The sequence below is a fragment of the Carettochelys insculpta genome, chromosome 25 (assembly GCF_033958435.1).
Source record: "Carettochelys insculpta isolate YL-2023 chromosome 25, ASM3395843v1, whole genome shotgun sequence".
NCBI classification, from domain to species: domain Eukaryota; kingdom Metazoa; phylum Chordata; order Testudines; family Carettochelyidae; genus Carettochelys; species Carettochelys insculpta.
In genome coordinates, this window is record NC_134161.1 from 5,968,618 (window position 1) to 5,994,597 (window position 25,980).

Consider the following 25,980-nt stretch of genomic DNA (forward strand, 5'->3'; position numbering starts at 1 on the left):
TGAGAGGAGACGAGAGCCAGATTTATTATTTGTTCCTCTTAAGAACTGTTGTTATTTTTACACACTTACAGCCCCTCCCGCCTCTCAAGTTCTCCACAAATGTTAGTATCAGGTTTAAAAATGATGCAGTGGATTACTCCAGATGCCACTGAAGTGCAGCCTCTTCTGGGGTGGAACACAGCAGCTAGGTAACAGCCAACCGCAACACAGCAGAGCTGTTTGTAGCAAAAAATGTGGCCTTTTATTTCTGGAGAACAGTGCAGCGATGGCAGCATGTACTACCTTCCTCTGAGCATGGCTTGAACTGGGAAAAGACTTCAGCTATGGTCCCTCTGAACTCTCCCTCTTCAACCCCAGTGCCTTTTGTCCAGCCATCAATCTTCCCCAAAGCCAAGCAATGCTGGTGAGAAGAAGGGATCTGGCCCAATCACATATCCCCCCATTTGACACACAGCACCCAGGTGTTTTAGGGTTCAGCCTGTCCCTTGCCCTTATCCAGGTTTTCTTCCGTTCCCACGGGAGGTTCTTGTTGAGTTATTTTTACCTCCTTGATTCTGGCCTTCACTTCCTCTCCGGTTCGGGGAGCTTCTACACTCAAGATACCATCATGAGACAACGTGGCTTTAACTCGCACGGGGTCAACATCCAGTGGGAGGATGTATGTCCTGGTGAACTCCCGGGAGATGAAACCATGGCGGTCAGCTTTCTGGGAGTGCTGAGCTGTCACCTCCAGCAGGTTGTCCACGGTGCGGACAGTGATCTCATCGGGCAGGAAGTGGCAGACATCCAGAAACACCTGGAATTTGTGTTCATTGAGGTTGATCTCCGAGATCCCTCGGTCCAGCTGTTTGTTGATCCGGGGCCTGATGTAGTAGCCGTGATACAAGGTCGGGGCTAAAATCTCTGCAGGGGACACACCTGAAAGAGACAAAAAGAGGTGCATAGGGCTGCTTAGCATCCTGGGATGGAGGAAAGCAACAACGAGACCAAGAGAGGTGAAAGGGAATGTTAGCAGTACTGGCAGAGTCTGGGACAAGACACAGGGCTCTGTGGACTCTGTCAAAACCCACAAAGTCTGTTGTACGAATGCTGCACGCAGTCCACTGAGTGTCACCCCTCGCCATGCACCAGCTGCAGCCATCATCTCCCATTCATCTGGAAGAGGCAGGCTACAAGAAGTGCATGCAAGAGAGTAGGGGTGGGTGCTGCGAGGGGAGAAGCCCGCAGCCAGAGCTGGTTATGGAACGTGCTGAATGCAGAGAAATTGGCCAGAAGAACTAAATCCCTCTGTGTGAATGACATTGTCATCTGGCTTTCCTTGGGGCTTTTGCCTTTTCACCCTGTTGTGTGCAGGCTTTGAGCCTCGTGAATTGTTCTGCTGCCTCCTGCATTCTTTCCCCTCCGCTTGCCGCTGCTCTGGCTTTGTCCTGAACCCACCAGCTCAGCTTTTCGATGTGCTGCCTGTGGCTGCAAAATCTCCCCCACTGCCCGACCCCCAACCTCCAACCCCAGCAGCAGCAACTCTTTTCCAAAGCCCCTTAATCCAGCTCCAGGCAGCGGGCTTGCCCGGCTAAACAGTCTTTCTTTAAGCTAATTAAAGAGAAGCAGAGCCAGCTTTTCCTCACAATTTGCAGGGACCACTTTGCAATAGAAGAGCATGACCCTTCTCGGGTACCTCCGCGGTGCCTTCATGGCCCCTTTGCCCTGGGCTGTGCCACTTGGCTCAGCTGCTGATGGCCTCACCTACATACCAGATGGAAGAGGAGGACTTTGTTCCTCCTGCGCTGGAGGTGCATTAGCAATGAAAAGGGACGGAGGGAAGAAAAGCGGGAATGAAGCCTGCGGTGGTGGAAGGAGGGGATTAAAAGGAGAAAGATCAAGAATGGGGGGTGCTTGGGGCTCATTGGCCATGATGGCTCATGGCTCCTAATAATTCTGGAGGTTTTCCCCAACCCTTCCTGGGCCCCCATTGGGTCTCTTGATGATTTCAATCCCCCACACTGCAGCTGTGCCTGTGTCAGTGCAGGGGCTCTGGATCCCTTTGTATAGCAGGGGTGTGGAGAGCTATTGAAATAAATCGTAAACCCTGCACATAATAGAATCCACCGTAGGCCAGTGGGTGCAGCAACACCCCAGCACCCCGAATTCCAGCACCCATGTGTCTGAAGGAGGTGATGTCCTGAGGATGCACTCCTGCAGTAGGAGAGAGCGAAAGCAGCAGAGGTGCTGAAGCAAAGCGAAACGGGGAGCCCAGCCCTGTCCTTACCTTCCCCAAAGTTCTGGTCATAGATCTTGCTGGGATTGGCAAATTCATACTCCGTGCTCATGGGATAGGCGTGAGGGAGCGTCCGCTCAGCCATGGTCTGTCGGGGAAGGGGCCGTCAGCCGGCTTGCTGCCTCTGAGGGTGAGAAGGCTGCCGATCGCAAAGTTTTAATTGCGTGAATTCCATAGGGAGGCGGGTGTGATAAAGATACGGACCAAAATAGACACATAGGCCGAGGGACGCTCAGCCAGGAGGATGAAGAAAAGTGTCTCACTGCATTCCTGCTGGGGACCTTGCCACAGTTCGCAGACAGGGAGGGGCTGCAGCAATTGGGTGGTTTAATTTTAGGCTCCCAAAAACAAAATGTGCTGTCATGATGGACTGGAAGCCAGAGGGCTGGGATTCCCTGCTCCAGAGGCCTGGGTGTGCTGAGGGCAACGGGGCAGCGAAGTGGAATGGGGGAGCCTGCAGGACTGGAATGGGGAGGCATAGTGGCTCCAAGGAAGATGAGAGAACAGAGGCCCAGCCCAGGTAGATGTACATGGGGTTTTCACTGAAGGGAGGACATGTGCTGGGTGCAGAATGCAAACTTGGGGGCTGGCAGCTCTGTAGCTCTGTTCCCTTCCCTGGACCAGTGTTGGGTTCTGTGGTCTTTCCCCTCACCGTACTGTGCTCTTCTCAAAAGTCCAATGGGGTTAATAACACAAACCTGCCCGCCGGGGCTCTACTGAGCCCCCCTCCACCATTTGAGGATTAATGAGTTAGTGCTGGGAGATGCTTTACACGTTGTTACATTTGTATCCAGTACCCCCACATACTACACACATCTAGACTGGAAACCAATCAGACTGTTGGGTGCTCCAAGTCATACATTGTTGCAACAAATGTTCTAGCCACCACCTGGGCTAGATTAGCCCAGCCTTCAGAACTGTGTGGGAATATGGTGGGAAGTAGTGAAGCCATTCTCCAGGTCACCTCTTTGTGAATCATTCTTTGTTGAACAAAATCTATGGGAGCTTGATTTCCAGAGCTGCTGAGCAGCCAGGATTGATTCCTCATCACTCAGCAGGTGTAAAGTTCTGTGGGTATGTGTTAAATAGTTCAAGCACTTCTTCCCCTCCCACCTCTCCTGCCCACTTGAAAGTGAGACACTAGAACTCATGAGCTAAAAGGATCCCTGGCCTCACTCCAATGCTAAGGTTTCAGTATCACAGAGACTGATGCAATGGACACGCCTACAATAAACAGGCCACAGTTATTTGGGGGCTGAATTTAGCCCAGATCAGTTTTTCAAGTGCTGAATGAGTTGGTCCCCATATAAGAGCCTCGTGCCCTGAAACCAGAGCTGCCTTCTATGCTCCAAGTCTCCGAAGCACAGAGCAGCAGGTGCACTAGTGTCATGCCTTTCTTGTTTACAAGGTAGGTAATCCCAGGAGACACTTCTAGCCTCGGCTGTTGCTGCCCCCTGGAACTCCGTCCCTCTTGCCAAGAGCTGCAGGATTGGCCACAACCTACCCACAGTACAGCTGTAGCTGCATTCCGTAGGTGTGGGGGAAACGCTTCCTTCAGAACTGAGCAGAGGAGATGGCACTGGATGTGGGTCTGGTATCCACTAGCGTACAGGTCAGACAGAGCAAAGGTGTCCACTAAAGGCAAAGGAATTTACAACAGCTGCTGGAGGTGAGTGCAGAATTGGAGGCAGTGAAGCTCGCAGACAGGGCTGCCTGCTCTTATTATCTCGGAAGCCCAGTTATGGGCCAAGACCCCACCTGCTAGATGCCGTACAGACAGAACCAAACCTAAGTGCCCGGCCCAAAGAGCTCACAAGCAACCATTTCTGTCCATTTCTACACAGGGTGTGTCAGAGAGCTCCCAGCTCACCCAGCAAAACCCTTATAGCTATAACAGAGGGTCGGAGCAAGCTGAGCATCTCTGGGGAGATGCCTGGTGACCAGCCGATCAGAGCACACATGTGCAGACTTGAGGAAGGGCACTGTCAGGAGGAAGCTCCCAGCAGTGTCTTTGGGGACGTGCCACCATGCATAGCCAGCCCCACTGAAAGAAGGGAAGAGGAAGGAAAAAGTGTGGCGCCGGAACAGGGAAAGGATAAAAACCAGGAATACAGCATTGATGTCACGCTTTGCAGCAGCTGGCAAAGTAACAGGCAGTTGTGCCTGTCCCATCATTGCATGTTCCTCCCTTAACCTTCGTAATCACACTTAATCAGGGCCAGATTTAACCGGGTGGCCTATATGAGTCACTTTTTATTCTTAGTAGCACTATGAATACAAACAGGGCTCAGCGCAGGTGTGGTCAGGGCAGGGGTGACACCCCAGGAAACTTGAATGCAAACCTGGGTGAGGTACCAGCAGAAACACGTGCATGGGAGAAGGTAACTAGTGATTTGCTCAGATCTGGCACACCCAGGGCTTCTGCAACTCACTCCTGAGAGTCAGCAGCAGAGCCATAAGGAGGCAGGGATAGATTCTTGCTGCTCTCTGTGATGTTCCCGTTCTAGAAGGCCCCCTTTCACCTTTTCTTTGCTGGTGAACTCGTCAAGATCTGAGCCCAGGCAGCCTTTCTCCTCAGTTCTTTGGGACTTGGCACTTTGAGACACAGTGGCCAGGCTGGCTGCTTTGGTGATGCACGGCGCATTGCCAGAGCCCTGCACGGGTGCAAAATTTATGTGCACATCTGCAAAAACGAGCCACAGATATCCACATCCACATCCACACGTGCAGATACCCCTGGCTGTAGAGTGGATACCTGTGGATTTGTGGAGCTCTCCACATAGCTGTGCCACAGCTGGGTCTCGCTGCAGGTGTTCTAGCAGGGTGCTGCACACCCATCTCGAGCAGCTTCCTGTACACCACCAAGTCACTAACACCCAAAAGGAAGAGAAGGAAATGCAGGGTCCTTGGATGTGGCACTGGTCTTCCCTCCACTGTTGCTGTTCTCTTTCGCTGCTGCTGGCTCAAACTCATGAGAGTCCATCTCCCAAGGGGAAGCAGTGATTGCAGGACAAGTGTATCCTGGAGCCTGTCTGGAAAGAAGGGTTATTACCATTGTGGATAACAATGGGCTTGTCAGCTCTTTGGAGCCAGGCAGATAGATAGATTGATAGATAGATGGATAGATCGATAGCATGCCTGCTGAGGATGGTGGTGCATTTTAAAAGTTCTCCCAGTAGAGTTGATGCCATTTGCGTAAGAGGTCAGTCTGAACTCACACCTTGATTGTGAGCTCTCACCTTTCTTGACATCGCCATTCAAATGGATTTATTGCTGGGGAAAAGACAGATGTGCTGGACCAATGTACACAAGGGGACTGAAACCCTCTGCTTACCTTAGAGCAGGCACAGGGATTGAAGCTTCACAAATGACGCACACATAGGTTTTGCCCTGTTGTCTGCCCATCCACCCTGTGGGTGTCTTGCCTGGGGCCTATCGGTATCCCTGCCCCCTCCCAGCCCGGTGTCATTAGAGAGAGAGAGGCAGAAACCAGTTAGGGTGTACACTTACAAAGTTTGCAGATGATACCGAGCTGGGAGGGGCTGCAAGTGTTTTGGAGGACAGGGTCATAATTCAAAATAATCACTGAATCATAGAATACTAGGACTGGAAGGGATCTCGAGAGGCCATCGAGTCCAGCCCCCTGCCCTCATGGTAGGACCAAGTACTATCTAAACCATCCCTGATAGACATCTACCAAACCTGTTCTTAAATATCTCCAGCGATGGAGATTCCACAACCTCCCTTGGCAATTTATTCCACTGTTTGACCACCCTGACAGTTAGGAACTTTTTCCTAATGTCCAACTAAACTTCCCTTGCTACAGTTTAAGTCCATTGCCTCTTGTTCTATCCTCAGAGGCCAAGAAGAACAAGTTTTCTCCCTCCTCCTTATGACACCCTTTTAGATACCTGAAAACCGCTATCATGTCCCCCCTCAATCTTCTCTTTTCCAAACTAAACAAGCCCAATTCTTTCAGCCTTTTTTCATAGGTCACATTCTCAAGACCTTTAATCATTCTTGTCGCTCTTTTCTGGACCCTCTCTAATTTCTCCACGCCTTCCTTGAACTGCGGTGCCCGGAACTGGACACAATACTCCAGCTGAGGCCAAACCAGCACAGAGTAGAGCGGAAGAATGACTTCTCGTGTCTTGTTCACAACACACCTGTTAACGCATCCCAGAATCATGTTGACGTTTTTTGCAACAGTATCACACTGTTGACTCATATTTAGCTTGTGGTCCACTATAACCCCTAGATCCCTTCCTGCTGTAGTCATCTGGAGAAATAGTCGAAAGGTAAATAAAGTGCAATAAGGACAAATGCAAAGTACTTCTCTTAGGAAAGGAAAAACAAATTTCACACACACACAATCGGAAGTGGCTGCCTCGGAAGGAGTACTGCAGAGGTTTACTATGAACTCGGTCCACTAGGGTTCACAGGGGACCACAAACGAAATATGAGTCAACAGTGTGACACTGTTGCAAAAGCAGCAAATATCACTCTGGGATGCATTAAGAGGAGTGTCATAAGCATGACACGAGAAGTCATTTTTCCACTCTACTCACTGCTGATTAAGCCTCAGCTCGAGTACTGCGTCCTGTTCTGGGCACCACATTTCAGGAAAGAGGTGGAGAAATTGGAGAAGGTCCAGGGAAGAGCAGCAAGCGTGATTAAAGGTCTAGAAAACATGAGCTATGTGGGATGACTGAAAGAACTGGGTTTGTTGAGTCTGGAAAAGAGAAGGCTGAGAGGGTACATGGTAGTATCGTTTAAATACCCAAAAGGCTGTTACAAGGAGTAGGGAGGAAATTATTCTCTTGAACGTCTAATGATAGGACAAGAAGCACTAGATTTAAACTGCAGCAAGCGAGATTTAGGATGGACATTAAGAAAAAATTCCTAACTGTCCAGGTGGATAAGCACTGGCATAAATTGCCTTGGGAGGCTCTGGAATCTCCATCACTGGAGATATTTAAGACCAGGTTAGACAAGCATGTGTTAGTATCTACATGGTGCTGAGTCCTGCTACCAGTGTAGGGGACTGGATTCAATGGTAGGTCGAGGTTCCTTCCAGTTCTATATTCTGTGATAAAACTGCTCAGAAGAGACCAACATTTTAAGTTCAAATCCGGCGTGCAAAATAGAGACAAAACTAAAAATTGGAAACCCGGTTGGTGGGAAGGGCAGGTGGGAGCAGACAGACCTGAATTAGTTGAGGTGTAGTGGATTCAAGACAAATTGCACCACCTGGGAGGCAGGTCGGGGTCAGGAGAGACAGAAACACACCAGGTGGCATGTTGGCGGGAGGGCCACGAGGGGAAGACTTGTACAGGCTGGATGGGTCAGATCAGACAAAGCTGCCCCAGATGGAAGCAGGGGAGGGCAGGGGGACAGAGGATGGACAGACATATGCCAATGGGGAGGGCGGGGGGTCCGGATTGAGGCAGATTAAGAACAGGTGGGGGCCTGGGATAATACAGCCATAAGGTGCCCCCCAATATATTCAAATATTAATGTAACATCATTATTTATGCTTTAAAATCTATTTGTGCTTATTATTACTTGTGATGCTTAATACAATTACTCTTAAATTAATTTTACAACAAGAATGACATGACATTTCTTTTGCTCCATTGGAGCAAATTGTTTTAATAGAAGAGGAGTCATGGACCCTTGCGGCCTTTCATACCTGTGGGCCCCGGGTCAACTGCCCTTAGGTTAATTCGCCACTGGTCAGGATAGACAGACACACAGCAGGCATACACAGACAGGAGGGCTCAGGACAGACAGAGCCACACCAGCTGTGGGGAGGTTGGGATGGATAGAGCGATCTAACGTCACTTTTCTGGCTGTTAGTCCTGTGACTTAAGCAGGACTGCAGCTGCTCTTCTGTAAGGCTCGGCAGAGCCATCTCTAGGCTCGCGTGTAGCTTCAGGAACCAGATTCCAAACATGATGAAGACAACGGGCCCTTGTCGCTGTCTGTGTGAGCCAAAGATAGGCGCTGCATTGATCCTCCTGGCATCTGAAGCAGCTGGGAACATCAGCCAAGCCTGGGGACTCTGCAGATAAACAGTGCGTGGGGGTGTGGGGCCGGGCATCTCTGCTTCTTGCTGACCCACTAGACTTTTTTCCCTCCCTCCTCCTTCGCATAGTGTTCAAATCCCCTAGATAATTGACTGGCCATTGCTGAATGGAGCAGACGGGAACTGGGATAATAAAACTCCTGACATCACCCTTCCAGAGAGTTCAGCGGGGCGAGGCCTGGACAGCAGTGAGTATAAAAAGCCCTGGCATACCAGTCCTTGAAGAACTCTACGGCACATAAATTCTCACTCTTCTCCCTGATAAGCACAGATGGATATCGCCATTCACCATCCCTTCAGCCGCCGACCCCTGTTTTCCTTCTTGACGCCAACACGAATCTTTGACCAGAGCTTCGGAGAGCATCTCGCAGAGTCTGAGCTGTTCCCTACCTCGGGCACTCTCAGCCCTTTCCTGTTCAGATCCCCCTTCCTCAGGACACCCAGCTGGCTAGACACAGGATTCTCAGAGGTAACAATTCTCTCTTCCTAATCTTTGTCGTCTGTTGCACATGCCTCTGGCTGGGTCTGGAGCTGAGAGCCCAGCCTCGCTCTTGGGGGAACCCCTGGGAAGCTCCTTGCAGGCTGGTATTAGAAAAAAAAACAGGGGTGGGGGGAAGGGAGCAACTACAGGGGCCATTCTTGTGTCCCTGTTCCCTATGTCAGGCTGCATTCGGCCCTGTAGGCACTATCTGGCATGACACCAGCATGAAACCCTTGTGTAATAATACTTATCATGCCTCTGTCACATCTGTGAATCAAGCACCTCAAAATGCATCACTAATGTCAATTAATTAAGCATCACATTCCCCCAGCAAGATAGGCGTTGATCGCCATGGGGCAGAGAGTCAAAGTACTTTGCCTGAAATTTCACAGCCGTTAGCAGCAGTGCAGAGAATGGAACACAGAAGCCCTGAATTCCCAGTTCACTTTTCTAACTTGAACCAGAATTCATTTACAAATTTAACACCATTAACTTTAGCTTGAATAAAGATCTTAACTGGCTAACGCATTACAGGGACAATTTTCTCACCTTTGATATTAGCATTTCTACATCACATGCTATGAAAGAGCCACATCCAGGTTAATTTGCTTCACTAATTGGTTCTTCTAATGACAGGTAACTTCCTTTTTTTTTTCCCCTGCTATATATACCCAGGATTCTGTAAATTTCAATTCCAACCCATCTGATGAAGTGAGTTTTACCCACAAAAGCTCATGACCTAATAAATGTGTTAGTCTCAAAGGTGCCACAGGACTGCATGTTGTTTTTGAAGTTACAGACTAAGACTACTCCACCACTGAGACTTTCTGACCTCAGACATCCTACCCCCTCTTGGAGAAAGGAGTAGAACCCAGGAGTTCTGATTTCCTGTCCCCTGCTGCAACACCTTGACCACACTTCCTCTTTCCTTTCACAGTTTCCACCTGCTGCTACGTGGCACAATTAGTCATCGGCAGCTCCCCCTGCTCTGCTTTGACCTCACTTCTGCTGAATCACTCGGGCAAATTAGAGTCGTCACATTTATGGATCTTGAGGGTCTCCAGGCATCAAATACTGTGCATCCTCAATGTCTGAGTTCCCCTTGCCTGATTACTAAACAGGACTAGACACTCTTGCTTACCCTACTGCCTCATTCTTGGGTCCTGCTTCACTCTTGGGTTTTAATGCAGGCTGGGAAGGTGAGCTCTGCACCCGCTCTATAACCATACCAAAGATGCTGTGTGAAGTGTCCAGCAGGGTCTGAATGCGTCTGAGTCTCACCAGCATAGATGTGCAGGTGCAGAGCTCACTATTATACCCACATCCCTCTCCTCCGAGAGCTTTGTGCCTAACTCTCTGACTTACGAGTGACACAGTAATGTATGGCAGTGCCTGTGGTTTTACTTTCCTCATGCAGCTTAGATCTGTGGTTGGCAGGCATCTGAGAAGCAATTGTGTGGGAATGACACTCGCAAAGCCATGGAGTCCCTGCTATTTATGCCAGGGTTAATTGGTTGAACAGCACGTTATATCGCACCTATCCAGACAGGTTTCTGGCTGGACCTAGTCTGAGGAGGGCAAGCAAACTGGTGATCTGCTCTGCAAAGTGACTGTAAGCTGGTATGATGGGCTGCCTCCCCGTCCTCCCTTTTTTTATATTGATGGAGAAAAACCACTCCACATACAAGGGAAAATGTTTTCATTGTCCCAGCAAAGTCTTAGATCTGAGAAACATGCTGGGCTTGTGCGTAGCCATCCATCACAGAGTCTGCCCAGCCAGTGACACTTGTCTAGCTCCTTGTGCAACAGAGGGCTTTGCAGCTGAGACTTATCTCAAATAATACCAGCAGCGCTGCCGGAACCCTGGCTTTGCACAGCACCTAGCATAATAGGTCCAAGACTGCGACTGCTCCAGGCTATCGCACGAGAAAGAAATAGCAACAGACTCTCGGGCTCCCTTTCCCAGGGGTGTGCTGGCCCTGCAGGGTTAACAGATGTTATAAGCAGTACAGTCCTAACAAATTGTTCCTAAGACAGTTTGCTCAGATGTGGAAACCTAAGGAGCAGATAATGCTGCACGCTAAGGACCCAGCTGCACAGACTTCACTTTGCAGAATAGAACTGCATTTTTAGGTGCAGGAAGATCCCCCTCTCTGCTCCTCCCTCCCCGCTGCCTTGTAACTGATTCCCATGTGCCCAGAGGATCGTCTTCCTCTCCATCTCAAACCTACGGCAGAAAACAGTCCTGCCATGCTTCCCTGCCCCGGCTCCGGGCATGTTTCCAATGAGACAGCTATGTGAAGAATGTGTTCATCCAGGAAATGGGGCTGAGGAAGATGGGGAAAACCTTAATTTCCTTATTCAGGAAGAACGACTCTCCCTAGCCTCTTGGGAAACCAGTGTGACTCCTGCACTGCAGAAGAGGCGACCACTGTTCCCCACAAGCAGTGCCAGTGGATGGCTGATTGTACCTAGCACCACTCAGATGGTAGCAAATGCAGGGGTGCCTGGGGGACTTTAGCAACAAGTTTGACCCATTTGTATTTAAATCTGGCATCATATTTCTCTGGGGCAAATGCCTTTTTGCTTGGCACCTGGTGCCTTACATTGACCAATAATTAGAGGGAAAGTTCTCAGAAGAATCAAACCAATGGGAGGCACCACCTTTGCCTTCATTGGTAACGAGAGTGGCACAATCCCTGCGGTTGTCTGCGACTTGGAGACATTCCTGGGAAGTCTATTGAGGCAGGGATTTGGCTGGTTCCAACAGCAGAGTGAGCATATCTACTGCTGACTTCCTCACTCTGACCCTTTGCTTCCTGCACCTGTGGTCAGATTCATCCAGATGCTGGGAGACAATGGGGCTGGCCATCAAGGCAGGCTGGGACAGTCCAAGTTGTGCCCTTGATTCAGAGTCTCTTATGGTAGGTTAAGAATCCCTGGGAAGTCGGAACACACCCTCTGCCTCCTGGACACACCCCCCCCCCCCGCCGCATTGGGGGCCACAACAGAGGTGTCAAAGAGCTGGCAGAGCTTGGGCGTAACAGATTCTTTTGCTAGTGGGCTTGTGTAGCAGAGGCAGCTCCTGCCTGCCTTACACTACAACTTCTTTGTGGCAGCCTAGCTGCTGCGAGGGATGCCTGGAGAATGATAAGCCGCCAGACTCCTACTTTCTACCAGCACTTGGCATCTTCCTCTCTGATCTCAGCTCAGAGAAGTGCTTGGGAGGAGAACAATGCATGGAATCTCAGTAATTCCTTTGTAAGAGAACTGCCCTGTTCCTTGACCCTCAATAGCCTCTCTGCTCTTTCGCCCATTCCCTCTTCCCTGTGGTTACCACTGTTCAGCATTAGTACGCTTAGTCCTCAAACTCCAAGTCTTTTTCTGCAGCTCCCTCCTCCCAGGGAATTTCACAAACAACTCACTGCAAAAACTGGCAGAGCCCCAAGTTCACATCGCCTGGGGTGGCAAAAATTTCTCCCATCCACACAGAAATCCCTGTGAAAATGCCCTTCAGCTCCAGCTCTGAATTGCTGCGTGACAAGTACCCCTTTCTTCCTCCAGGCCTTGCGGTTCAGAGTGGGAGGCAAAAAAAAAAAGAAAAACAAAAAAAACCCCAAAAGCAACAATAACAAGAAACGGCTGCTGGGATAGCAATGTCCTAGTTGAAATGCACTGGGGAGTTAATAAACAACAGGCTTGATTCTTCTCTTGCCTTGTGTAAATCAAGAGCAGAGCTGCTGAACTTACATTGCTGTGAGTGACAGAACAGGCTTATATGTCTAAAGTTTTCAAGGGCATTTACAGCAGTCTAGCCTCTGAGGGAGGAGGCATGCAGGGACTGTCTAAAGAACTAGTGACTAACACTTAGCAGAATATTAAAGAACCACTGCCCTCTTGAAAGTCCCATTGGTAGCTGAAAAGTTTGTGCCTCTTCTCGAGCTCCTCCAATTAAAAGCCCTTTGAAAATATGTTTTTCTAGGTTACTGAACTTTGGATCAAATCCAGAGGTACAAATAACATCTAGGATTACTCCAGCTGGAAGACAAAGAGGGGGAATATTTTTCCAACGTCTGTTTGTTGCTTAGCACCAAAGCGTTGAAGGCAGTTTTCCCTCTAATTTTCCGTCCATGTGTGGAATAAATTGTGTTGTGTGCACTGAGGCATGAGTGGATGTGCACCACCCATAGAAACACATGCTACCAGCTGTGGGTGCTCTGCTAATCAGCTGGGAAGCACCTGAATCTCTCCTGGGCATCCGTTCAAGCACTCTGCTATGGGAACACTGGTCGAGAGCTCAGTGTAAGTAGGTTCAGTACTCTGGATGGAGGAAGCTTGTTCAAAACCTACAATTTCGGAAGGGAAGCCCAAACAAATGAGGAAGCAATGAGATCCCAAGTCTTATTTAAGCATCTCTTTTCAGTCTCAGAAAGTATGTGCATCCCTCAGAAAAAGAAAAATCTATTTAGCAGGAATGTAAGAAGGAAACAAGCTTATCTAAATATCATGGACTCAGAGGTTATTCAAGCTGAACAGGTAAACTTCAGAAATGGGACATCAATGCTAGGGAATCCAACAGAATGGGACAGTCACTATACGCAGTAAAAGAAATAAAGGCAAAAGATGAGCACAGTATCACTTGGCATTTCCGACCAGGACAAAAGCTGTTTAATGTATCGATCGATAATCCAGAAAAGGGCGAATGAGTACTTAGGTGACAGAATTCGGCAACGACACATTAATTAGTTTTGTCATGACTCGACTATTCAGGGGAAAATATGGCCTGGCTGTGCACCACTGTGCAGTCATTTTCTCCAGTGCCGACAAGACCTCTGTGAATATCAAGGAGGGAAGCACAAAGCCCCAGATAATTCTGCAAAAGGAATTACAAACAAATAATACTAAATAATAAAAACTGGTCAAATGCAAATGAACGGATCAGTTTCTAAAAGTTCAGATTGACAAAGTGTCCCTTTCGCACTCCACAAGGAAGTATTTATCTCGACAAGAAGGCACAGATAGGCACTCAGATACTGTAGTACTGAGGAGCAGTAAAAACGCCTCGCTGGACTGAGACAACCTGGCATGGCTTGGATCCAGCACTGAAACAAGGGGGCAAATTAACACACCCCTCTTGCCTTAGTCAGCCCTTGAAGGACAAAGCTTGTTGGCCAATAGACTCTGAATTTAGATTCTAGAGCTTGGTCCTACATCGTTAAAATCGATAGGTGCTTTTCTCTTGACCTGTCCAGGTTCAGGGTGGCAGGCACAGCCAGTGTTGAAGCTGTGCTTCTCTAATCAGCTTGTTGGTTTGCAGATGCGACTGGATAAGGACAAGTTTTCCGTGAATGTCGACGTGAAGCATTTCTCTCCAGAGGAGCTGAAAATCAAGGTGTTGGGGGACATGATCGAGATCCATGGGAAACACGAGGAGCGCCAGGTATAGCCACTTTATGGTAAAGTCCAAATTGCCCCTGCTCATGTTAAGCCAGGAGCTGACAATATGGCAAGACTGCCTTGTTGCCTTCTAGTCGGAAATAATTTCTGTTCACTTCATGAATCATTTAACTCTAGCAAAGATGGCAAGTGCAGCCTCTTGACCTATCAGAGACTGGGCAGGAGCAGGCCAGAGGTTGTTGCTGTGGAAAAGCAATCATAAAATTAACATTTCTGAGCCTCTCTCTTGTTGGGAAGGGAGCCAGGAGGGCAAGGATCGGAAGCCCCACCTTGGAGATTATTTAACCAGTTAGCATCAATTCAGGTAACAATGAACAGAATAATTAGTAATTAAACTAAGTGATCTGACTGACTCTAACTGTATTGTTACTGTTCAGAATGTACTCTAGCAAAGCCCCAAAACCGTCCTTTGTAAACTCAAAGGGTTGATTTCAATCCGTGGTTACCTGAATAATCTCCCTTTGAAATTCAGCCCTTAATACCTATTTGACAGTTGGGAGGAGGGTGAAGTCAAAACTTCCCAGGAGCAAAGAATAATAGAGTACTGTACTGGAGATCAGACTCTGATGAATCTGCGCATGTACGCTGAGACCCTGAAGAGGTAGTATCTGCCATTTTTCTGCCTGGAATGTTTTAGAGGACTACAGTAGGACTCTGGCTAATACAGGACATCTGATGAAATGAGGTTGGGAAGTACAGGCTCCACTCTGCAATGAAGTCTGCTGGGTTCTCAAGCCTGCACCCCCCTTCAGTCTGGACAGCACATGCAGTGTTTGAATTCAGTTTAAAACAAGGTGTCTCCAGACAGGGATGTGCCAAACTTTCTGAAACTTTTTCTATGGGGCTGGAGCTTCCCAAACTTGACCTCTGCTCAGGGGGAATGTTATTTGGAATTGAGCTTGGATATCAAACCTTCTTTTCCTTCCCTTCTGATAAGGACGAGCATGGCTTCATCGCCAGGGAGTTCAACAGGAAATACAGGATCCCAGCCGACGTGGATCCTCTTTCCATCACCTCGTCCCTGTCTTCAGATGGTGTCCTGACCGTGAACGGACCAAGGAAACAAAGCGATGTTCCTGAACACACCATTCCTATCACCCGTGAGGAGAAGTCTGCTATTGGAGGGGCCCACAGGAAGTAAGAAGCTGTTTGAACTCGACTTCTCCATCCAGGAAAACCTTTCCATTGGATGCAAGCAGCATATGCTGTACTGACTGGCCATACTTATTTATTTATGTTCAGGAGAGAGAATGAGCTCATTTGCTAACAAATAAAACATAAATAAGCATTTTGTGGTTTGCCTTTGAATGTCAGGGACTTGGATGCGGTATCACTGCTCGTCTAAATAAGCATGGTCAGACTGTGCCTCTAAAGTATACACATGCTATTATTATCTGTATTGTGTAGTATCTAGAAGCCCCATCATGCACTAGAACCTCACTGTGCTAGGTGCTGTACAAACACAGGACCAAAAAGATGGTCCCTGCTCCAAACCGCTTACAATCTATTCAGGTCCAGTCTGTAGGAAGAAGCAAACATATGCTGACTTATTTGGGCTCTCTTATAGCCCACGGTGTCCCCCATAATCAAGTCAGCTCTAAAATGTCTTCATAGACATGCGGTGCCAAATCCTGAAGATTTTATCTGGTGTTTGCTCAACCGGTACTTGCTGCTTGCTGCATCCTTGAGTGGATGTTTTGATTGAATAAGGACTGGAGGATTTGATCCCTGCATAATAAACCCAGAGTGCTGAAAATGGCAAGCTGCTAAATTTGATTCTCCCACATATGAATGACACTCTGTGAGAACTGGACACAGAACTGCATAAACACAACCCTGAGCTAGGCCAGATGCAGGAGATTGCTTATAATCCTCCCTCTACTGAGCACAGAGACCAGCAACCAGCAGCAAAGCCTCTCTCAGGGCCCCTTGGTAGCTTTTCTAGTTTGTTTTGGCTTCAGGCTGGGAAGGTGATGATTGACCCTCCTCCACTGGCCCCAGGCTCCCTGTCTCTCCCTCATGGAGGGAGAGTGGAGTAGCGAGGAATCTGAGACAGGGAGCTGTCTCCAGCTGCAAGTTTCAGTGAGGGCAGAAGTTTACGTTGAACCCCACCAGCACTGCCTGTTTCCTACAGGCTGACAATGGAGGAATAGGGAGCTCAGGGATGGAGCATCGCAGGAGTCAGAGGACATCACCCTTCATGAAAGCAAAGCCTCCCCCAGCCTGAGGCACAACAGAACACTTTGCTGGTTTCACTTTATATGCAGACATTTTTTGCTACAATATGGGTGTGTAACCCATGCACCTGGGTGTGGTTCAGTGTCCCATATAGTAGCACTTAGACCACTTACACAGAGAAAGAATGAGTCTCCTCTACAGCCTTAAATGACAGCCAGCTGTCTTTTAGCTCAAACTGTAAAGGCTCATGCACTAAACTCCAGAGGTCCCAGGTTTGAGTGCTGCTGTGGGCAATTACAGGTACACGATCCATTTTCCCCTCAACATTTTTTCCTGGATCTGAGCTCCCCAAATCCCAGATGCCTGCCAAACATGCCTTACAAGTATCAGAAAAGTTGTTCCAGGGGCAATTAATTTAATTGGTTCAAAAATTCCAGAATGGTCTAAGCCCACTCAGGTTATGGAAATCAGATGATGCTTAAGGGAGGAAAATGGTATCTGAAATCTCTAGAATAAGACACACTGTGAGGTAATGTCCAAAGACAGCAATTAATTCAGAGCAGATACTGGTTACAGTTGCAAAGTTGCTGTAAACACAGTTATAGCAACACTGGAGAAAAATGTCCTGCTCTCATGGTACAAATCACATCATTCTGAAACTATGCAGCCAGTGCCCTTCAAACAATAAATAGCAGCTGATGTATTAATATGTTCAGCTGATTGTACAGTGATACAGAGTTTTACTCAGTTGCCACAAGCAACTCAATCCTCAGGGATGCTGGCAAAGGGAAAACAGTGGTAGCATTGATCTGATTTAGTCTGTAACTCTAGCACAGAATGGAGTGGAGAGAATTGTCACATGCAGATCTGTCCTGTGAGGTGAGAGTGGTGACATTTCTATTAGAGCCTAAACTTCATTTTCTCAGATAGTTCATTATCTTCGCTTCACTAGACACACAAAACATTTCAGAAGTGACAGATTTATATGCCAGATATGACATTCCCTAGGGCTTTAATGTGGCAGAAACAAAATTAAAACTAAATTAATCACATTTTGTGGAAGAATAACCGGCCATGCTTATACACAATGCCTCACTGACAAAACCTGGTAACATCTTTAAAACATTCTCGGGGCTTTCTGTCTCGATGCCGTATCAGTCAGCAAAAGGCAATCCCAGAGTCCTCTGAACAAGGTAAAAATTAAAATGCTAGAAGAAAGAAATATATGGCATTGCAAACAATACGGCATGAGCCTGAGAAAGCATTTACTTGTCACTGATGCTGTGTGTTTTATTATCGGAAAAGTTTTATGACTTGAAGAATGGCCCCCACACAGCTCATGGGTTGGAGTCATTCAAACCACACGGCTGATTTCAAGTTAACAGCCTCTCTTTGCTCCTATTGCTTCTGTTGATCCACCATCCTGTTCTTTCCCCTGCATCTCACAGATGAGGGGAGTTCTGCCCTGAGGAGGTCCATAATCTATCATGTAGCAGGACTGAGCAGTTGGTTTGAGAGGTGGGGGTTCCAGTTCTGGCTGGTGTCCAGGAAACCAATGAGGTTCTCGTGTAAATCCTGAGAGCAGAAAGGAGAAAAGCGTGAGATAAAGGCAAAGAAATAAGAAGGCCATTGTGAGGTGAACAGAGGAGACAACAAGAACAAACCCAACCTCTACCAGCTGATAGGAAAGCTGAACATGGACTAAACATAAAGCACAGCTGTACACTATGCACTCTTGGCCAGTTAGCATTGTCCAGGGTTTTATCCTAATTCCTGGAAATATTACTTAATCACAAGAATTTGTTGGAAAGATCCTGTCTAAGGTGCCATGGTTCCATAACATTGGATTCAGAAAGCACGGAAGTGCTGTCCCATCCTAGGTCAGGAAAACCAAATAATCCAGCTCCTTAAACACTGCCAGATTTACGGGTGCATTTTGGAGCTTTTACATCTTACTTCGAAGCATCAGGCCATGGACATAGATGTTTTCTGACACACACTGGAGGCAGGGACTCCAGACTCGATGGAGTGCTGATTTAATCTGTTCTTGTAAATACTGTTCCCATCTCACCTCTCTCTCCAGAGACAATGTGGCCCATAATGTCATTGTTTGCATCCATTATGCTTTAATTTCCTGATACTGGAAGCATGTTCTACTTTAAAATGTTACATTCATACAAGTATTCCTCTTGTTCCTTCTACAATGTCAAGTGTAAAGTGAGAGATTAGCAAAATGTCCCTAGCTGGACTGAAACATTGTTGTAGCCTTCAAACACAACCAGAAATGAGACTGAATAGAGGGATCAGCTGAGCTGTTTTCTGCAAAGTAGATGTTTGTAAGGCTGTAAAACTGACAGGACAGAGAGCCAGGAGCAACAAATAGGGATTTTCAAGCAAGATGCTCATGTGCAGGTCTGCCGACAGAGGTGCCAAGGGGGCAGAGCCGTGGGCCCTTCCAATCACCACTGGAGTCCCTAGCAGCATGCACCCTGCAGGCATGGTGGCACAGAAGGGCTAGATGGGGGGAAGCTAGCCTCCAGACATGCCCCTTCAACCTGAAGCCTCGCCCCTTCCAGAGGGTGCAGGCAGCTCCCTCCGGGACCCAGCGAAATCTCTCCACAGCCCTGCTCATATGCACTTTGATAAGGAACTTTTATTTCCCAGTCTGAAGATTATAAAGAGAACACTTGAAATACAAACATCACAGACCCCATGGGACTGGAAATATGAGCTCCCATTTAAATCTAGGGACATGACTCAGTAGAGAATGGACACGCTGGAACTGTGTTTTCTTCTCTGAATATGTGACTGTCATTTACAAATTTCTTTTCAGATACTGCACTCATCAAACTGGCTTTAGTTCTGTGCACCTACTTCTTGAGCCGTGATGCCTTTCCTTGTTGTAATCAGATGAAAACACTGATTCAAAGTAGTGAGCATACTGAAAGGAAAAGCCCATGTTTAGTGCAGCAAAATATAAACAAATATTTAAAAATACTGTGTAACACTTAAATGAAGTTTGTTCACCAAAGCATCTGAAATCACAATCCCTCTGCATTGTAAGGAAGGTAAGGCCACTGCACAACTGACACGCCTATGGCTTGAGTCCCAAGCAAACATAGCTCTGGCCTGTGAAACACTTCTGAGTTATGAGTGGCTCATACCATGGCACAATCTGACTTTAATGGCTTTGCTGAGGTGTCGAAGGGCAGAATTTCCACAGCAACTTTGTGGTTAAACTGCCCTACTGACACCAATACCTTGGAGTATCCAGGAAGAGAGGTGGAGATGCTGCCACTGAGTCAGTAACTAGGGACAGGATGTTAACAGCAAATGAAAGAACACCAGGAACCAGGTGAAAATAAAGTGAATGGATCTGGGAATGGTCAAATGATTGAGGGTGGCATGCATCTGGGCCTTTTCGTTGATGGATTCAAGGCTGGGTATTGGAGAGCAAAAGCAATTTCTCAAGTCTTTGTGCCTGCTAACAGGGCCAGCGTGAGGTTTAGAGTGAAGAGATGGTAGGCCTGGAGGTTCTGATGGTATCTGCTCTTTCACTTTTAGAGGCCAATAGAAAGGACTGGAGGAACAGAAATGTTTGTACCTGGGAAGGAAGTGGTTTGGGCTGTGCGATTTGCCGGATATCATACCGCTCCTGGTTCCAGTTCCCTATCAGGGTTTTGTTGGAGTAAGCATCCTCATTGGTGGTGCATCTCCAGCCATACTGAGTGAACTTGGAAGTGCTGTTCCAGTCTGTCCACACTTCTGCATGGCCGGTAGCATGTATCAAGGAACCACGGTGTGGGTTATAGAAACATGACAGGGACATGATCTAGGAACAGAAACCCAAAACCACACTGAGGGTGTCTGTATCTCTGAAAAGACAAAACCATGCATGAAAAGACGTTCTCCATGCTCCTGGCAGCAGGACATGTAGCTTCCAACCCTTCACTTAGCACTGAAGTGCAACATTGGTTATTATTGATGCAAAAACTTTCCTAGGAATGTGTGTGTGTGTGTGTACGTGATCTTTCCTTACTTAGAAATTAACACAGTTTTTTCCGTCTCTTCAAGTCTCACAGACTCTGCTAGACCCTTCAGAACAGTATTATTCTCATCTTCCTGAAGGCTACAGGGAGCTGTCTAAACTGGAATTAGAATTTGTGACTAGCAAACACCACATCATCTGCTCAGGTCATAACATTTTCCAATTTGAAGTCTCTTACTGCTCGTAGTCAAGAAATTCTTAACAGTTTTCTTCCACTGAACGGTAGCTGAAAGGCTACACAAAAGAGACTGGCAGACAGTGCCCGTGTTGTTGTTATAAATACACACAGAAAGCTTTAAGTACAATCGTATTTGCCTAGACCCTCCTTCCTCTGGATAGAATTATGGAATTATAGTTATTATGGATACAGTCTGCTGGACTTTGCCAGGTTTCTGCCCCTTCAGCTCAGGAAGGTCTCCAGATCTTTCATTATGATAGTGAATAAGAGTAGGTGTTGAAAGCAGTTTCTAATTCAGACAGCTGAACTGTAACACTGGAGAATTCCAGTCTTTGTAATTAAGGAATAACAGTGTTCTCAGAACTGCAAAAATATACATACAGTGTCTACATTATTCTGGACAGGAACCTTGGGATACAGTGGAAGATTTTAAACATACCAGTGTTTGGCCCCTTTTGCTGTGAAAAGAGGGTCTGGAAATAGAAAATGAAACATTATTATCACAATTTATTTGTAAACTGTTGATAATGGATTCAGTGCTACCCAGGATATAAAGGAAGACACAGTCCAATACCTGGATAGCTATGAACACACAAAGAGGCCCAAACGGTGGTGCTAACCTAGACCCTGATCCCGCTGTGATCTTCACCTGGCTGACGATTCCCAGCCCTCTCCCTGCACCAGACTGTGGGCTGCATTTTTCAGAGACAGGTTAGTACCTGAGGTTCTTGGAAGATGGAAGCTTTAAGAAAGAATTTGAGGTATGTGTGGATGGTGAACGAAAAAAGGAAATAAATCTAAAAAAAGTCTATGGACAGGTCTTCTAATACTCTCAAAAGAACACTATAAAGGATCAGGCAGAGATCAGGAGTCAAGAGAGACATGGACACCAGTCCTGCACAAAAAATACCTCACACTCTGTGGACTCTGATGGGCCCAGTGACATAAGACTCTCCTCCATTGCACACAGCTGTTCTGGAATCACAAACCCCGTGTCCTGCTGTTTGGTATGTAGGTGATCGAAGGGTCTCTGACAAAAGTTCCACACGGGAACCTCAGCACACTTGTGTGGATAAGAGTGCAGCCGCCTTATTAGAATGGTATAGCTGAGGCTGAACGCTCCAAAAGCTGTGCCAATGGAGTAAGAGCAGGGACCAGGAGCTGTGGCAGGCAGCCAGAAAAACTGATTTGGTCCTGTTTATGAGCTCATGTCCTTATCATCAACTAGTGCTTATGTCACGAGCTACTGTGAACCTGTGAAGTGGGACACTTGTAACACTTTTGTTTACTGAAAACTTTTGCGAGCAGATGTTGTGATAGCAATGCACCTGGACACATAGCAATGACTACAAATTAAACAGGTGCATAAAAGCTACCCCCAGGGGCAGCCACATGAGCCATTATTGTTCAGCTATGTAGCTACCTCCAAGTGCCAGAATACTACCCCATACTCGTTGCAAAGCCTTCTGCACTCAACAAAACATTGGAGTAAAATACGTGATCCATGCACGGTGCCTTTCATGTATGGTGATTATCCTCAAAAATGTATCATTTGAGTTAGATAAGTAATTCCCCCTCAGCACGGACCTGATGCAAAGCCCACTGAAATCAATTAAAGTACTCCCACTGATTTCAGGGGGCATTGGACTAGGCCCTACATGAAGGAAAGCTCTTTTTATCTCAGGCCAAACAGGCATGATTTTCAGGTGATTTCTGTATTACAGACTGATTATTACATTTAAAAGTTAATGCATGTACAGTGTTTTGAGGCTGAAATGTTCCACATATGGGCAAAAGACTATTGTTTAATCAAATCCAAGATGCATACTTGTGACTTCAAATGATGAAAAATCTGGAAATGCAAATCATAAAGTGCCATGTTTTACTGGAGACATTTAATGGTATGAACAGTAACACACTGAGCTACGCAATGAACCTGGGAAACAGGGCCAGGAGATATTCCCAGCCAATGACATAGCCAAATTAGCATGACAATGGGAAGGGAACTCAAGTACGGTTTGGTTTGTTTAGAGCTGTAATGTTAACAATATCATTGTAATGCAGAGTTCTGTGCTCAATTTTCCAGTTGTTTTTTTAAATAAAACAAAACCAAAACTGAGCAGTGGAAGAAAGAAAACACTGTAAATAGCCACAAGCACCTGAGTCACTATGAACTTAAAGGTGAGCTCTGCCCATGCATGAAGGACTGCTCTCCTGGCACAGAGCTCCTCCATGACAAGGGAAAGAAACTCTGCAGGTTCCAGGCACAGAGACTTCAGCGCAGAGCTTCAGTGTTGTGTGATACCATTTCAGGTGAGAAGGGGAACAACTTCCATGGTGATTCCAGGGGCTACCAGTAATTAGCTGGGTGCCTTGTATCTAATTCCTATATAAACAAAAGAAAATTAAATATCAGACCCATGCCTCTTTAATAACATGTTCTGACATTTTGTGCCAAGTCACTTAAGGGACACTGGCTAGGTTTAATATTTTAATGTATCCTACTTTGTTACTAACTGAGAGGAAAACAACCCCCTCTGGACTCCTGTCTCAGCTCTCAGAGGGAAGAAAGTCAAGTAGACTATAGTGGGTTATGGCAGGGCACGTACATGCTCCTGTGTTATGCGAAGGAATAAATAACATTTCCTTATGCAATTCTTCCACTCCAGTCATGATTTTATAAACCTCTGTAATATACCCCATGTAGCCTACAGGGCTAACTGGCTGGCTTGCCTACATATCTTCAGCCATATCTATATCTGGATATTTTTTTCTCACAGATTTTTTTTCTTATGGTTTGATTATATTTTTATTATAATGTGCTACGGTAGGTTTATATTAATGTGGTACGGCTGTAATACAGGATACGACCAGTAGATCATGCATGTTGAGCTAAGGCAAAGCTAGCATACACGTCTGGGATCTTTCACCTAGTGAAGTCAATGGGCATACATTTGGCACCTTTCACTTAGATAAAGCAACCTTCAACGGCACGGTGGCTTGCAAGAATTTAACAGGTACATCACAACTTGGAAAAACCTGAAATAACTGAGAAAGCTGAAATCAAATAACACAGTAGGACAACAAAAAGTCTTGTAGCACCTTACAGACTAACAGATATTTTGGAGCAAAAGCTTATGTTAACCTATAAGGTGCCACAAGACTTCTTGTTGTTCTCGAAACAACAGACTAACATGGCTACCTCTCTGATACTTGTCACGGTAGGACAGAAGTAACAAATGTGATACATCACCACAAAAGGGGCCATGATAACAAAATGATGTGTATGATAGTAAGTTGAAATCAGTGATGTACTGACCAATAGGAAAAAGACACTTCACCATTAGGAAAGGGAGGAAATAAAAGTAAGGTGAAAGGGAAATATATCCTAGGTATCCGAGCCTAGAAATGGCACAGCAAGGAGGTGGAGACCAGAGAGGTGCCAGAATGATTTCCTCTGGTGATGAGGGGGAAGATGTGGATGAGGAAGACAATGAATAACACTTTAGGTTGTTCTAGAAGGACTGGCGTGAGTACAAGGAAATAAAGATGATGCATTTTCAGTGAAGTTGGGGTGTTTATGACTGTGCTAAATGTATTAATAATCTATATATGTCAATATACAAGAGTTCCCATTGTGAGAGTGTTGCACCTGTACACATCAGGGTTCCCAACTATAGAATAATTTAAATTCTGGGCCTGATGCTGGGACAAGGACCTGTCAACTCTCAAAGTGAGAACTGGAAATTTATAAGTAATCCATGTAATAATACATAACCTAAAGATCAACCCTTAGGCATCTCTTTCTCATGTTGAAAAGTCAAGTCTTTTTAATCTCTCCTCCCACAGAAGCTGTTCCATTGCCCTAACCAGTTGTGTTTGCCATCTTGGTACTTTTTCCAAATCCTTCTTGTTTGAGATAAGGTTAAGCAGATCTGCACACAGTGTTCAGTATGTGAGGGTATAATAGATTTATATTGTGGCAATAAGATATTTTCTTATTATCAGTCCTTTTTCTAATAATTCCCAATATTCTGGTCACTGTTTTATTGAGCAGATGTTTTTCAGACAACTATTTACAATGAAACCAAGATCTCTTTATTGATTGGCTCAGCTAATTTAACCTTCATTTTGTAGGTATAGTTGAGATTATAGTTTTGCTCCGTACATTACTATATATTTATCAACAGTCAATTTAATCTGCCATTGTGTTGCCCAGTCACCTAGTTTTGCAAGATTCCTTTGTGACTCTACAGTCTGCTTTGACTTACCTATCTTGAGTAATGTTGTACTCTCTGCAACTTTTGTCATCCCCCTCCATACCCACTTTTACAGGTAATTTCTGAACATATTAACTTGCACTGACCCTGGTACAGACCCCAGGGGGTCTCACTAATTACCTCCCTGGATTCTCTCTGTCCAATCCAATCTTTTGCTTCCTATTAACTGGAATGCCTGCCAATGCTTTCAGGATCATCTAACCACCCTTAATGTACCTTAATAAGCCTTTTGTTATCTTAACCTGCTTGTCCTTGTTCACACAAGTGGGGGGTCACAAACTTCCTGCCACAAACACTCTCCTGCTCCCAGCTTCTGAATTTACTACATATTACACTCAAGCTGTCAGAATTAAAAGCTAGAGTGAATATATTTCTCGTACGAAACTCAGGGAAAGGGGGTGGGGACTAGAACCTCTTCTCCCCCTCCGAATTAGTATCCCTTTCCACTGCCACAGACAACACTAGCCTGCCTATTGCACCCCAATACCTCACCCTCTCACCACATGCCCCCACCACATCTCTGCCTAAATCCCCCTTGCACCATAATAACTTCACCCACATGCAATATAAACCGCACTCGTGCGCCCAAGCCTCGCCGCTTATATCTCGCCCCATCACATTGGGCGTCAGACCCCGCCCACTATTTAGCCCCGCCCACGCGAATTCAGGCCCCGCCTCCTAAACGAAACCTGAAGGCCGTTGGACAACAGGCCCCACCCACTGATTTAGCTCCTCCCACGCACACCCAGGCCCCACCTCCGACGTCCCGCCCTCGCACTAACGCCCCTTCCTCCTCTAAATTCACCCAGAAGTCCCAGACCACACCCCCAGCTCCTTGTCCCGGCTCTGGTGCGATGAAGTCACTGGCTGGGCTCGGGAAGGGGAGACCCCGATTCGCAGCCTGAATCGGGCTCGTTGCTTGGAGAGGCGGAGCCTGTTCCTCTGGTCGCCCGGCAACGCGTCTAACGTCACAAGCCGCGCGTCGGAAGTGAGGC

General features: G+C 46.7%; 3 protein-coding genes across 7 annotated transcripts; 1 reads left to right on the plus strand and 2 right to left on the minus strand.

Moving 5' to 3' along the window:
• Positions 1 to 2,431, minus strand: HSPB2 (heat shock protein family B (small) member 2). The gene is made up of 2 exons (XM_074977119.1): positions 2,267 to 2,431; positions 1 to 918 (listed from the first exon to the last, which is right to left on the minus strand). The coding sequence occupies exons 1-2, from the start codon at positions 2,358 to 2,360 to the stop codon at positions 467 to 469; spliced, it is 546 nt and encodes a 181-aa protein (XP_074833220.1). The 5' UTR covers positions 2,361 to 2,431; the 3' UTR covers positions 1 to 466.
• Positions 2,432 to 8,366: 5,935 nt separating this feature from the next.
• On the plus strand, positions 8,367 to 15,583 carry CRYAB (crystallin alpha B). The gene is made up of 4 exons (XM_074976925.1): positions 8,367 to 8,551; positions 8,635 to 8,832; positions 14,162 to 14,284; positions 15,239 to 15,583. Exons 1-4 carry the CDS (start codon positions 8,471 to 8,473, stop codon positions 15,440 to 15,442), a joined length of 606 nt encoding a protein of 201 aa, XP_074833026.1. The 5' UTR covers positions 8,367 to 8,470; the 3' UTR covers positions 15,443 to 15,583.
• A 1,465-nt stretch (positions 15,584 to 17,048) lies between these two features.
• On the minus strand, positions 17,049 to 25,908 carry CFAP68 (cilia and flagella associated protein 68). Of its 5 annotated transcripts, none has more exons than XM_074976767.1 (4): positions 25,811 to 25,908; positions 20,084 to 20,311; positions 19,354 to 19,420; positions 17,049 to 18,054 (listed from the first exon to the last, which is right to left on the minus strand). In XM_074976767.1, the coding sequence occupies exons 2-4, from the start codon at positions 20,306 to 20,308 to the stop codon at positions 17,858 to 17,860; spliced, it is 489 nt and encodes a 162-aa protein (XP_074832868.1). In that variant the 5' UTR covers positions 20,309 to 20,311; positions 25,811 to 25,908; the 3' UTR covers positions 17,049 to 17,857. The 5 variants fall into 5 exon arrangements, with proteins under 5 accessions (XP_074832868.1, XP_074832864.1, XP_074832867.1 ...); XM_074976763.1 differs by lacking the exon at positions 25,811 to 25,908 and adding an exon at positions 25,106 to 25,216 and having other exon boundaries at positions 20,084 to 20,354; XM_074976766.1 differs by lacking the exon at positions 25,811 to 25,908 and adding an exon at positions 25,106 to 25,211.
• Positions 25,909 to 25,980: the final 72 nt, after the last annotated feature.